The 11,525-nt window shown below is 53.8% G+C and overlaps 1 protein-coding gene across 4 annotated transcripts in view; it reads right to left on the reverse strand.

Moving 5' to 3' along the window:
- CYFIP2 (cytoplasmic FMR1 interacting protein 2) overlaps positions 1-9,288 on the reverse strand; it is a 49,948-nt gene extending 40,660 nt beyond the window's left edge. For 2 of the 4 annotated variants that reach the window (XM_039559425.1, XM_039559426.1), the window contains exons 1-4: positions 9,136-9,288; positions 2,547-2,687; positions 456-545; positions 299-376 (exon numbers count right to left, since the gene is read on the reverse strand). In XM_039559425.1, the coding sequence (XP_039415359.1) occupies positions 299-376; positions 456-545; positions 2,547-2,663 (285 nt within the window). In that variant the 5' untranslated portion in view covers positions 2,664-2,687; positions 9,136-9,288. Of the gene's footprint in view, positions 1-298; positions 377-455; positions 546-2,546; positions 2,688-8,583; positions 8,677-9,135 lie in introns of those variants that run through there. The other 2 variants (XM_039559422.1, XM_039559423.1) reach the window with 2 other exon arrangements.
- Positions 9,289-11,525: the final 2,237 nt, after the last annotated feature.

The following is an 11,525-nucleotide window of genomic DNA, read 5'->3' on the forward strand; positions in this document are numbered from 1 at the left end:
TTCTGAGCTGGAAGGGACCCACACAGATCATCAAACTCCTGGCCCTGCCCAGGACAGCCCTGAGAATCCCACCAGGCATCGACGGCCATGAGGATGCAGTCGGGGTAGGGAGGAGTGGTGCACATTCAGGTGTAGGCTCTGGTCTTCACCTGTGAAGCCACAGTCTCTGATGTAGCAGGGAGCTGCACCTGACCAAGCAGGGAGATTGGGGGTCCTGTGCTCGGCCCCATCCACGTGGACCATGGCAAAGCACAGGGGTCACTGCAAGAGCAGCCCTGCCTGGGAAGGGCTTGAGTACCTGAGGGATGGCTCGTGAGCAGCTCCTCCACGTGTAGAGCATCACAGCGTACTCATGGCCTTCCTCCAGCATCTCATTCTGAAAGACAGAGGGGTGTTGCTGGCACAGGGCAGGCACTGGAGGCTCAGCACCCTGGGGACAGCGCCAGGGGACTCACCATGCTGGAGTGCACCGTGGCCTGCTCGATGTACCTGGCAATGCCCGTCACAAAGGCGTTCCTGTCTTCAAAGTTTGTGTCAAAATTAGCCTGTGGGCAAAACGGAGAGATGGGGATTAAAACACAGCTGGTTGTTTGCTCACCTGGTACAGCCTAACATGGGATGTGTTGGCAAAAAGCAGAATTAGTAGGGCTTCTGGAGCATGGGAGGAACTTGTGAACTATTTGAGGTGCTGCACCTCTAGGTCTGAAGTAGTTTCACACATACACACCCTGGAATCACACATGTTCATCCTGCAGGGAATACGTGTGGAAATATGGCAGTCAACACTGACAAATCCTTGTAAAATGAAGCCAAACTTTGCTGCAGCCACACCAGAGAGAAAAGCTACAGCAATTATTCTAAGGATTTTAGCTTGGTTACTCAAAGACAGATGCAGCCCTATGAATTTCTGTTTGAGCCCTGGCTGCTGGGGGAAGACCACATCCTGTCAGCAGGAAGTGCGAAGGATAAACACAGAGAAAGGGCAGGGAATGAGTTGTCTGGAAAACATAAATATGAAAGTCAGCCCTCATCCAGGTGCTATTATCAGTGCTACTGCTGCTCTTGCAAGCACAAACAGTTGTTGGGACAAACATTTGTCCTGGAAGCTGTGATACAGCTTTGGGCTGGGACAGGGGAGCAAGAAACTGCAGAGGCAAGTGGGGGATGGAAAAGCAGCTCCCCTGGCTCTCTGGAGTGCCCTTCACATGCTCTGCACTCAGTAATTTCCTCTGCCAAGGCTGGCTGGTGGTATCTGCTGCAGGGCAGGGCAGACAGAGGTCCCAAGCACCCAGGGCTGCTCCTTGTGATGACAGCAGCACTGCAGCGACCACACTCACCTCAATACCTCATTTCCTGAGTAGGAAAGCTGGGAGCACAGACCTGTGGCCACAGGGCTACTCTTCTCAGTGCCTCCAGGACATCACATGTGACCAGTGTGACAACACAAGCTGAGATTGAAAGTGTATTTCTCGATAGCAGGGGAGAGGGCTACACACAAACTGAATGTGATGAGGAAACAAGCTGGGCCAACACCTCCAGATCCAGCTTAGAGGAGGTTTTTAGGCCCAGCTGTGTGCACACACTCATGGCCCTGAAAGGAGGCTGTGCCATAAGGCTGGACCCTGAGACCCTCATGAGACACAAGCCAGCAAAGGCTCAAACTTTATTGAAAGAAGAGATAAGCAAATAATTACATGAAGATTTTTCAGGGAGAGCTGAAATTTGAACAGCCCAGAATGACCTTTGGGTCTGATAACCCGTAGAGATACCAAGGCTCTGGAATGAGCCCGGGGTCTGACCTGCTGAAAGAGATACTGTAATTCCAGAGCCCTGCATACAAGGCACAACAATCACGGTGCTGGTGTATTTATACACTGCCACGGGTGAGCCAGGAACTCAGGAGCGGCAGGATGGAGAAAGGAACCCCCTGTTATATTTAACCCTGGGTGTGTGCTATAGGGCAGGGTGTGGTGGCCAAGCAGCCGAGGCATCCCACTGTGGAACCAAAAGCAGGAGCCAAGCCGTGCCCTGGGCCCCTGCCAAGCTTTGCTTGGTCCGTGCAGCTGCAGCTAAATCTGAGTTGTTCAGGGCAGAGAAGTGGTTCTAGCAGCTGCCCTCCCTCGCATGCCAGCAGTTCCAGCTGTGCTAGAGGCACAGGCCAGCCAAAGTCAGGCAGGACTTTGAGCCTGCCCTGCTCAGTTCGATGCACGCACGATCACGAAAAGGAAGCACAGAAATATGTGCACAAATAAACATCACTGAGAACTTTCTGCTGCTATCACAAATCTTATCTCCTGCTTCCTACCCATTCATGCACTCTGGTCTTAATTTTTGCTCGGCCTTAAAAGTCTCTTTCACCAGTATCTGGTGCCTTCCCTTTAAAGTCCTTGGGAAGAGATTTGTGGCTAGATCTGTTCTGAGCACTTCCTTCAATACACTGAACCCCGGATGTTTTTGGCTGGTTCTCACAGCACCGTGTGGCTCTGTGCTTTGCATGAGCCACTGGAACAACCCTCCCTACCCTCTGCCTCGGGGAGCTGAAGTACCTGGTACATGATGGAGGAGGGAGGAGGTTCGATGCATGGCTGCTGGTCTGGCAGGGGCAGCTCCTCCAGCAGGTCCACGTTGGACAAGGCATCCTCAAGCGTGACGTGAGTTGTCATGGCTGCAGATGTTCAGTTCCCGTGCTAAACCCAAAGCAAAAGAGAGGGTGATAGACAGACAAGACAACCAGCCAGCAGGCAGGAGACTGAGTGGGAAAAGACAAAACCAGAGCCATGACTGGCTGGCATTGCAGGGGACAAAAACCCAGTTTATCTATTTTCCTTTTCTTGTGCATTAAACCTGCGTCTCTCTCTCCTTCTGCAATTCAACAGCAGAGCAGGAATGCAGAATAAGAGAAACGCAACTACCCACCCAGGCACTTCTCTCTTAACTCTATGCAAAACTCTCTCAGACAGAACAGCTGGGTGCTGCAGAGCAGCTTTAGCAGCCCCGGGTGAAAGCGTGTGCTCCGAAATGCAAAGCGGTGCTATCAAGAATATCTCCTGAAGCAGCATGATTAGAGAAGTATGACAGATGCTGACACTCACATGCTCTCCTTCTCACACACATGAACAGTGCTGGAAACTGTAAACAACCAACTGCATTAATTCCCAGAGGTGAACTGGAAAGGCTCGAGTGCTGTGCAGGCAAAGTTGTGGCACTGCAAGCAGCAAAAACGAAGTTGCTGTTCAATTTCCCTACTTTTACCACTGACGTGGCCTCCCCAGCCCAGTCCCAGCTCACCCTGGAGCTGCCAACTGTGCCAGCTATACACAAAATAAAATCAAAGGGAAACATTTCTGAAAGCTCCCTGGCACTTTCCCCAGGCAGGCGCCCAGTGGGAACCACAGGACAAACCTGTGTCCCCATCTCCCCTGCCACTCACCTTGGCTGTGAGTGCACAGGCACGGGGGGACAGTGCTGTCACCCAGGCTGAGCCCTTGTGTAACCACAGCCACAGGGCTTCCCCAGTTAATGCCTAATCCTGTGCAAGAGCTGCAGCTGACCTAGAGCCTGTGTCTCCCAGAAAAACACCCTGCTGCACTTAGACATTTGCAGAGAGAGAATTCTTTAAATATTGACACACCATTCAATTAGAAAATCACCCCCCCAGTGCTGCTTGGCTCACTCAGAGCCTGTCTAGTTTGAAATGTGAGCCTTTGAGTTTCATCGCTCTGATCTGCAGGACAGTAGAGCTCCCTAAATCAAAGTTCCCATCCAGATACTCACACATTTCAGTAAAACACCCTGCAAGCCAGCGAAGCTTTTTGCCTGCCTCATTACAGAGCATGTTTTCCAATCCTTTAATCATCTCTTTGGCTTTTCTCTAAGCTTTTGCAACTTTTTTGCCAGACATGGTAGCAGGCAGGACACAAGGCAGTGTCTGCACAAGCACCAAATACAGCAGCAGCATAAACCTCCCTCCTTGAGCACAACCACAGCAGTTCCTTTGGTCACAACAGCATCTCTATAGGACCCCATACTCAGCTAATTATCTGCTACTAATCCCTCAGGTTCTTGTTTTTTACCTCAGTTGAGTCACTGCTTCCAAGAAAATAAGCTTGCTTTCCATTTCCAGCACTGGGAGCACGAAGGATAATGGCTTTGGGACATCCATGGATAGACACACAGGCAGCCAGCAAGGGCCACAGCTAAGGGGGATGCACAGTGTGCAGTCCTGGGTTGGCTTCACCTTGGGTGATGAGAGGGAAGGAGTCTGCAGCTGTGCCCCATCATCACAGGCTGCAGGAATACCTATGAGCCTGACAAAACCCATTCCACCTCCACAATTGCCTCCCCAAGGCACCAGGCAGCTGAGAAACAGGTTTGGTTGTACCTGCAGCCGAAGCATCATCAAATGAGTGCCTGGAAAAAACCCAAAATCTCAAGCAGCTTTTCCCCTCCACTCTCAAATATCTGTTTCCTTCTTCACCCTTCTTCAGTAACATGGTTTCCTGTTACAAACTGCAGCAACTGTCAAACCCAGACATTACACATCTGCAGCTTCCTCCCTGCCTGCCTGGGCTCCCTGGGCTGCTCTGCTTGCCCAGCCCCACAGATGCACACAGAACTCCACCACCATCCTCCAGCCCCCCAGGACTCACCACTGGCATCCCAGAACAACACTCTGTCTACTCACTCAGGCTTCATTACATACTTCAGGCTCGAGAAGGCAAAACTTTCCATCCATGGCTTTGAGGGCTGTGGCTGTTTATTTGGGCTCACTCCCCATGTTTCTGTAAGTCAAATTCTAAGGCCATTTGTGCAAGGAGTTGGTAGTTTGCTGTAACCAAAGGCACTCCCCCAACAACCCTGTGACACCCAAAGAGCTCATCGGAGTGTCAACTCAAGGGGCAAAATTATTGCTGCTGTTTGGGCCACCCCAGGAGACAGAGTCCCAAATACAGCATCAGGGCTCTGCTGTGCCAGGCAGTGCACACACCTGCAAGGCTAAGGCAGTCCCTGACCTAAAAATCTTGCACTCCGAGGCAGAGAGGCAGCATGTAGAAATATGTGAAAAGAAAGCATCAAGTAACTGCATGAGAGGTGCAACTGGCTGCCAGCCCACCCTATGCTTTGCCATGGCTGAGCACTGCAAGGATCCAGATGCAGCTGGAAAAACTACAGACTTCAGGTTTAACACACAAGTTTTTACTCTACCTCTCATCACCCAGTTTCTACCCTACCCTTTCTTAAGACCAACCAGGAACCCAACAGCAGCTACAGGGAACAGCGTGGTCAGCCAGGACTTCCCCTGGACCTTGTGTCCGCAGCACATTGCCACAGACAGCAGCCTCACAGACAGAGTGTGTGACAGAGGGACCACTGGTCCAGGGCCAGCAGCCCTGGATCATCACCCCAGATCATCCAGAGAGGAGCAGCCTCGAGTGATCTGACATCTGCCAGTGCCATGGCCCCTGGCCTGCCCCTTGGGGTGGTTGTAGGGCTGGCGGGGGCCCTGCCCTTGGGTGGGGTCCCCTGACAATGGTGAGCATCCAGCAGTTAGAGGGGCTGTGACTTAGACACAGGCTCGGGAAGGCTCTGAAGGCATCAGTGATTGCTCTGCCCAGTCCCTGGGGCACTGCACTGTGTCTCCCCACCACAGTGGCTGCCTGGGAGAGCTGGCAGGTGAAGCCCTACTCCCCCAGACCCATGCTGCCCTCCCTCACCTTCCTGCAGAAAGGTTCTTACACAGACATGCTGGGGCTGTCCTGTAAATCCAGCTTCATCCCCTCTGTCCAGCAACAAGGGGGGCAGCTGTGAGGTAATTCGGCAGCTGCCAAGCAGCTCCAGCTCAGGGAAGTTGAGGATCCCTTGGGACACTCATCAAAAAGCCTCCACTGCCATCCACCACCTGGGTTTTGAGGTAGGCTGGCCGTGCTGGGAAGAGGAGACTCAGCCCATGGTGGTGGTCTGGTGACAGTGACATGTGGCCGTGGGGCTGGGCTCCACGCAGGGAGCAGCACAGCAGCCTGCCCAGGAACGGGGCTTTTCTCTGTCCTAGCACAGGCACAGTGGGGCAAGGCTTCCCCTGCATATCCTCCTCTCTGGACTCACAGGCTGCCAGGAGCCACCTCCATATCCTGCTCCTGCTCAGAGAAGCCAAATTTCCTCCGGTCCTACATGTTTTGTATGAACTGAAGGTGAGCCTGGCAGAAACCAACCCCACCCCAGTGAAACCGGAGGCAGGGATGCTGCCACCGGGCTGATTATCCCTTCTGCTCATGAGCATCGGTGCTAATGGGTGCAGTGTTGCCCACACTTTCTGCTAATTTGCTACAGAAACTTCCTGTCCCCTTTCCCACACCTCAGTTGCAAACCCTCTGGCCATCTCATGCACCTTCTAAAGCCAAATGATCACACAGAGGACCTGGGGCTTCAGACACTGCAGGGAGCTAGCCAGGCAGGGCCCCACCACCCCGAGATGGAAAGGAAGAGTTCCCAACATAGTGACTTTTGTGGCAGCAGCCTGGGGACCAGATTTCACAGCATAGGAAGGCTCTGAGGAGTGAGGATGGACATCCCAGATGCCTAACCTTGTAGGTCATGTCCTACCTTCCCCACCAAAATGCTTGCCCAGAAGTATTGGTGGAGTATCATTCCCTTTGAAGGGAGAAGCACAAAGGCAACTTTACTGTTCAAGCAGCTTGGGGAAATAAAGACTTTTAAAAGCAGGGCCATAAGGAATATGTTGCATGCACGTGTGCTCAGCTCCCAAGCTGCACAGCTCAGAGCTCTGGGGAAGTGGCAGGGGCTGTTTCAGATTTTCAGCTTGCCTGCTCCTCCAGCAGACGCTCACACTGGTGCTGCAGTAGGTACCAAGAACAGGAAAGGAGGCAAGAAAAAATGGGAATTGCCCAGACAGAGTCCAAGCCTTGTAAGCCTGGGGTGAGAAGAGCAGCAAGAAGACTTTTGCTGTGGAGGTGGCAATGTAGAGAAGGAGGACAAACCTGCTGACCCCCTGAGGATCTGAGATTCTTCTCCAGCTCTGATTCCCAGCCCCTGGGTAACCTGGGAAAGTCACTGAATTTAGTTTTTACCCCTGTGATAATGCTTCTCTCTCTCCAAAAATAGCATCTAACCAGTGGGCAGGCACTATCCTGGCCCAACAAGTACACAGCAGAGCAAAGTGTCAGTTGCATAAAAGCAGAGTGTTTCTGGTACCCACTGCCTGACAGCAACAGGAGGATAAAGGAGCCTGGCCACCAACATATATTTAGTAAAAAATGCCTTCATAGTGTAAAAGTTTAGTTTGACTCCTGCCTAAAATGCACTGAAGAATTACTTTTAACTGCAACCACCACCACAGTCAGGAGGTTCTTTGCAGAGTGAGTGAGGATGGGCTTCTGCCCTACACAGATGTAGATGTTAATAACCATGAAATTACCCTTCCCATTAAAAAAGGAAGCCAAACTGCATGACTCCTGAAGCTGTTTTTCTCCATCTCTACTCTACATTTTCTGCCATCCCATTAGGGCTGAGTTCCAAGCATTTGCACCGTACTTGTCTCTCAGCAACACAACCATTCTAGTATTTATTTCTTTTAGAATAACTAAATCTTTTTTTTTTTTTCTGGTGCCAAAGAAAGCGGGTCAAGGAAAGAGACAGGTATATGAAACTACATTTTCAATGGAGTTGAGAAATTTAGAGCAAGTTTACAAGCAACCCACTGTTGAGAGTTAAAGCACTTATTGGGAAACCAAATTACAGAGGCCAGCATTGTTAATAGTTGACTAATTATCGATCTTCCAAACCCAACCTTCCCATTTTTCATGCAAAGATGATAACTGTTTGTTAATAAAACTGAATTCAGCAAAAATGAATTCAGCATACCCTGCTTTGCTCAAGAGACTGGTCAGAAAATGGAAGATTTTTCCATATTCCTCAGGCTTCATTAATAACAATTAACTGTACAGAGAAATGGAGAAAAGAATTTTCCTTTGCAGGGAATTAGCACAGAATTACATGGCTGTGACACCAGAACACTGGGCTAGTCACCCATCTCTGTGACTAACCCCAGACAACTGTCATCGTGCAAAACATGAGGGTGATTTTTCTTTCGGTATCTCAGGGCAGGAGGGTGCAGAGGCTTTAGCGACTCCGCCTAATTCTTTGAGACCTTTGTGATCCAAAGCCCCCGGGCAGGAACCCCCCGTGGGAAGCAGCAGATGGCAAAGGGGGTCACGCTCTGGTGCTGGCAGTGTCCCCTGACAGCACACAAACCCTGCACCCTGCCCCCTTCTCCAAAACAGCCCTGGGCACGCAGCGACCGTGGACGGTGTGCTTCTTCTCCTCCTCCTCGTTCTTTCCCGGTCCTTCCAACCCACGGAAATTTCCTGCGGAATCCATCCACTGCCTCCCTCCCCCTCCGCGCGGTGGGATGCGGCTGGCACGCGGCATTCCCAGCGGCATCGGGGGCAAAGTTGAGCACAAAGGAGCGCCACGCACGGGGACCGGCGCCTCGGGGCGGGGGAGGTTCCGCCGGCTCCGACCCACGCCACAGCCCGAACCTGCGGCCGCCGCTCCAGCCCATCATACCCAGCGCTGCCTCTGACTCCGTCGCTGCCTCCATCCCCCTCACCGCCCTGGAACACCACATTTCCACGCCACGGGTGCTCCGGGAGCCGGCCGGAGCCCCCGCCAGGGCCGCCCCCCGCCGCTCCTCCATCATCAGCATCCCCTCCGCGCCCCGTTCTCCAGCACCGCCGCCACCCCGGCTCGGGCTTGCGCTGCCGCGGCGGGGCCTGCAGCGCCCGCGGGCCCGGGGCTCGGCCCCTTCCCCCGTGCTGGGGGCGCGGAGCCGGGATGCGGGGCGGGGGGAGGACAAGGGGGATTTGCGCTATTTTTTCCCCGGCGCTGTGCGGCGGCTGCGGGCAGGCTGAGCCGCAGGTAGCTCGGGGGATTGTGGGATACAGCCCGCACATCCCGGCCCGCCGGGCCGCCCTCCGCCCCGGCACCTGCCCCGCTCCGCCCGCCCGGCGCTCCGCGGAGATGGGGCTCGGCGGCGGGCACAGCCCGGAGGAGGGAAGGAAGGAGGGGATGGAGCCGCGCAGCCCCCGCGCAGCCCCGCGCCCACCCCCGCCCGCTCACCTGCGCTCCGCGGGTGCGATGCTCGGCGCCGCGGGATGCTCCGCGGGATGCTCCGCGCCGCCCGCACAAAGAGCAGGAAATGGCTGCAGCAAGTGCACTTCCGCGGCTCTCCGCCGGCCCCTCCGCGCGGCGCGGCGGCGGGGGGAGCCCCGGCCCCCGCCGCGGGAAGGGGCTGGAGCGGCGCGGGCGGCTCCTCCCCAGCGGCGCGGGGGATGCGCGGCGGGGCCGGGGCTGCTCCCGCAGCTCGGCGGGGCCGGGGGCCGCAGCTCTGCCCCCGCTCGGGGCCGGGGGCCGCAGCTCTGCCCCCGCTCGGGGCCGGGGGCCGCTTTCCCCCCGCAGCGGGGAGCTCCGGGCTGGCGGCAGCGCGGCGCCGGCGGCTCCCGGCGGGGTGGGGAAGGCCGCCGGCACCCCCCGGGCACGGAGGGGAGAGAGCCGGGGGCGGCTGCAGCAGCCCCGCGGAAGCCTGATGCTGGCAGAGTGGGTTTGGGTCCCTGAGAAGGCAGGACCGGCTGGGATTCTCCATCTCGCTGCTGCTGGGCTCGCTGGGTCGCGGGTGTTCAGCCCCTCGGCCCCTCGGAGGAGCATTGTTAGGCGTCACCTACCATCTTAACAATCGCCCTGGTGGCAGAATTCATACACGTATAGAAAACATACAGAGCCTTGGATGACTGAGCATGTTGGGCATCAAAACCAGAAGGCAGCACCTTTGCTCAGAGCTCCAATCCTCTTCTGAGTCAGCACCGCATCCAAAAGGTCTTCCTTTTGGCATTTTTGGCATCTGTTTTTCTTTCAGGGACAAGTTTCCGGTCCTTCTGCTCATACTTCTGTTTAAAGCTCTTACACAGCTCTTCAGATGTACTGTGAAATCCAAACTCACAGTGTCAGAGGGACATTGCCTCATGGTGACTGATGTAAACCCTGTATGGAGCTGTCATGTTTGTTGAAAGACACTGGTAAATACCCAAGGATTGACGAAAGTCTAGACACAGGTCTAGATGTATTTCCTTGGTGGCCCTGGCAGTGTCCCTTTCCTGACCATGAGCTTAAGCCAACACCAGGTTGCTCCCTGGCATCTCCTGGATTAGAGTGACTCCTCCAGTTCTTTAGTGACTTCTGCTGTTGTCCATTAAAGTGTGGGGCTGAGTTTGCTCCCTGTGGGTGTCTGTTGGCTCTGCAGGGAAGCTTGCACATCAGGTTCCCACTGCAGTTCTGCTGTTGTAATTGGAATGGATGCCATGGGCTCAAGTCACGGGTCTGCAAACTAGAAAAGGAGCAGAACAGTTTTAGGAACTAGGTTTGTTTTAAAGGACAGGACCATGCCTGAAAAAATGTATCAATAAATCTCTGGGCATAGACCCCTTTCCCTGGATAGCATTTCTTCTTTGGGGGTTGGACTAGGTGACCTTTAAAGGTCGCTTCCAACGCAAACTGTTCTGTGATTCTGTGATATCTACGACTCTTACCTCACCTTTGACTGGAATACTTTGTTTGTAGCCATCATTCCTCTTTTTGCTATTTAATACTCATCAGAAAAATTCGGTAAGTGAGCATTGTTACTGCAGACACGAAGGATTTAACAGCTAATATCGTTCTGAGGCCATGGGTGAAACAAGGTTAGTTCAAGAAAACTGGCAGCAAAGACTGCTGTGGCAATTTTTTTATTTTTTGCACAGTTGAATCTGGTCCCATTATCAGCCAGGCTCAGGGTGATGGGAATGCCATGAATATTATGATACTATTTTAATTTTCTGCTCCGTGTTGTCTTAGCTGGTAGAAGGATAGAATGAGCTTCCCTGCATTTGTCCTGCAGATCTCTCTGCAGGCTGGGGAGAATGTCAGTGAAGGGCAGCCCCCCATGCAGCTACAGCAGCAGTGTGTGCATCAGTGTGTGGAGGGGAGAGACGACGTGATGGTGGGGTGAGCTGAATGCAAGAATACACATGAATTTGTGGTGGCTGCCAAGTGAGCTTTAGCAGAGCCATTCACCTGAATCCTGCTGTGCTGACAAGCGTTCAGAGAGGTACAATGCCAAACATCTCATTCACTAAAAAGTATTTCAGGTAATTCTAGATTTTTTTCAGGCCTGATTTTAAGGTAACTGTGCACTGGAACAACACCCACTTCCCCAGGGGGACTGACCCATGCCCAGAAAAGAGCTTTTCATGGCTAACATTGCCACACCCTGGTCTCCACTGAGAAGCATCAGCTGCTCTTTCTAGATGAGGTTGCTGCTTGACTGCCTTTTGCTAGCAGGGGCTGCAGCCTGGCCGTGCCTGTGCCTGGCCACGGCAGCAGCAGCTTGGGGACACGCTGGGACACAGCTCTGGGCCTGGGCTCCAGCCAAGTGTGCAGAGCCGTGCACCCACCTCGGATAACCAGCGGGGAAAAGG

The sequence above is a fragment of the Corvus cornix genome, chromosome 13 (genome assembly GCF_000738735.6).
Source record: "Corvus cornix cornix isolate S_Up_H32 chromosome 13, ASM73873v5, whole genome shotgun sequence".
NCBI lineage: Eukaryota > Metazoa > Chordata > Aves > Passeriformes > Corvidae > Corvus > Corvus cornix.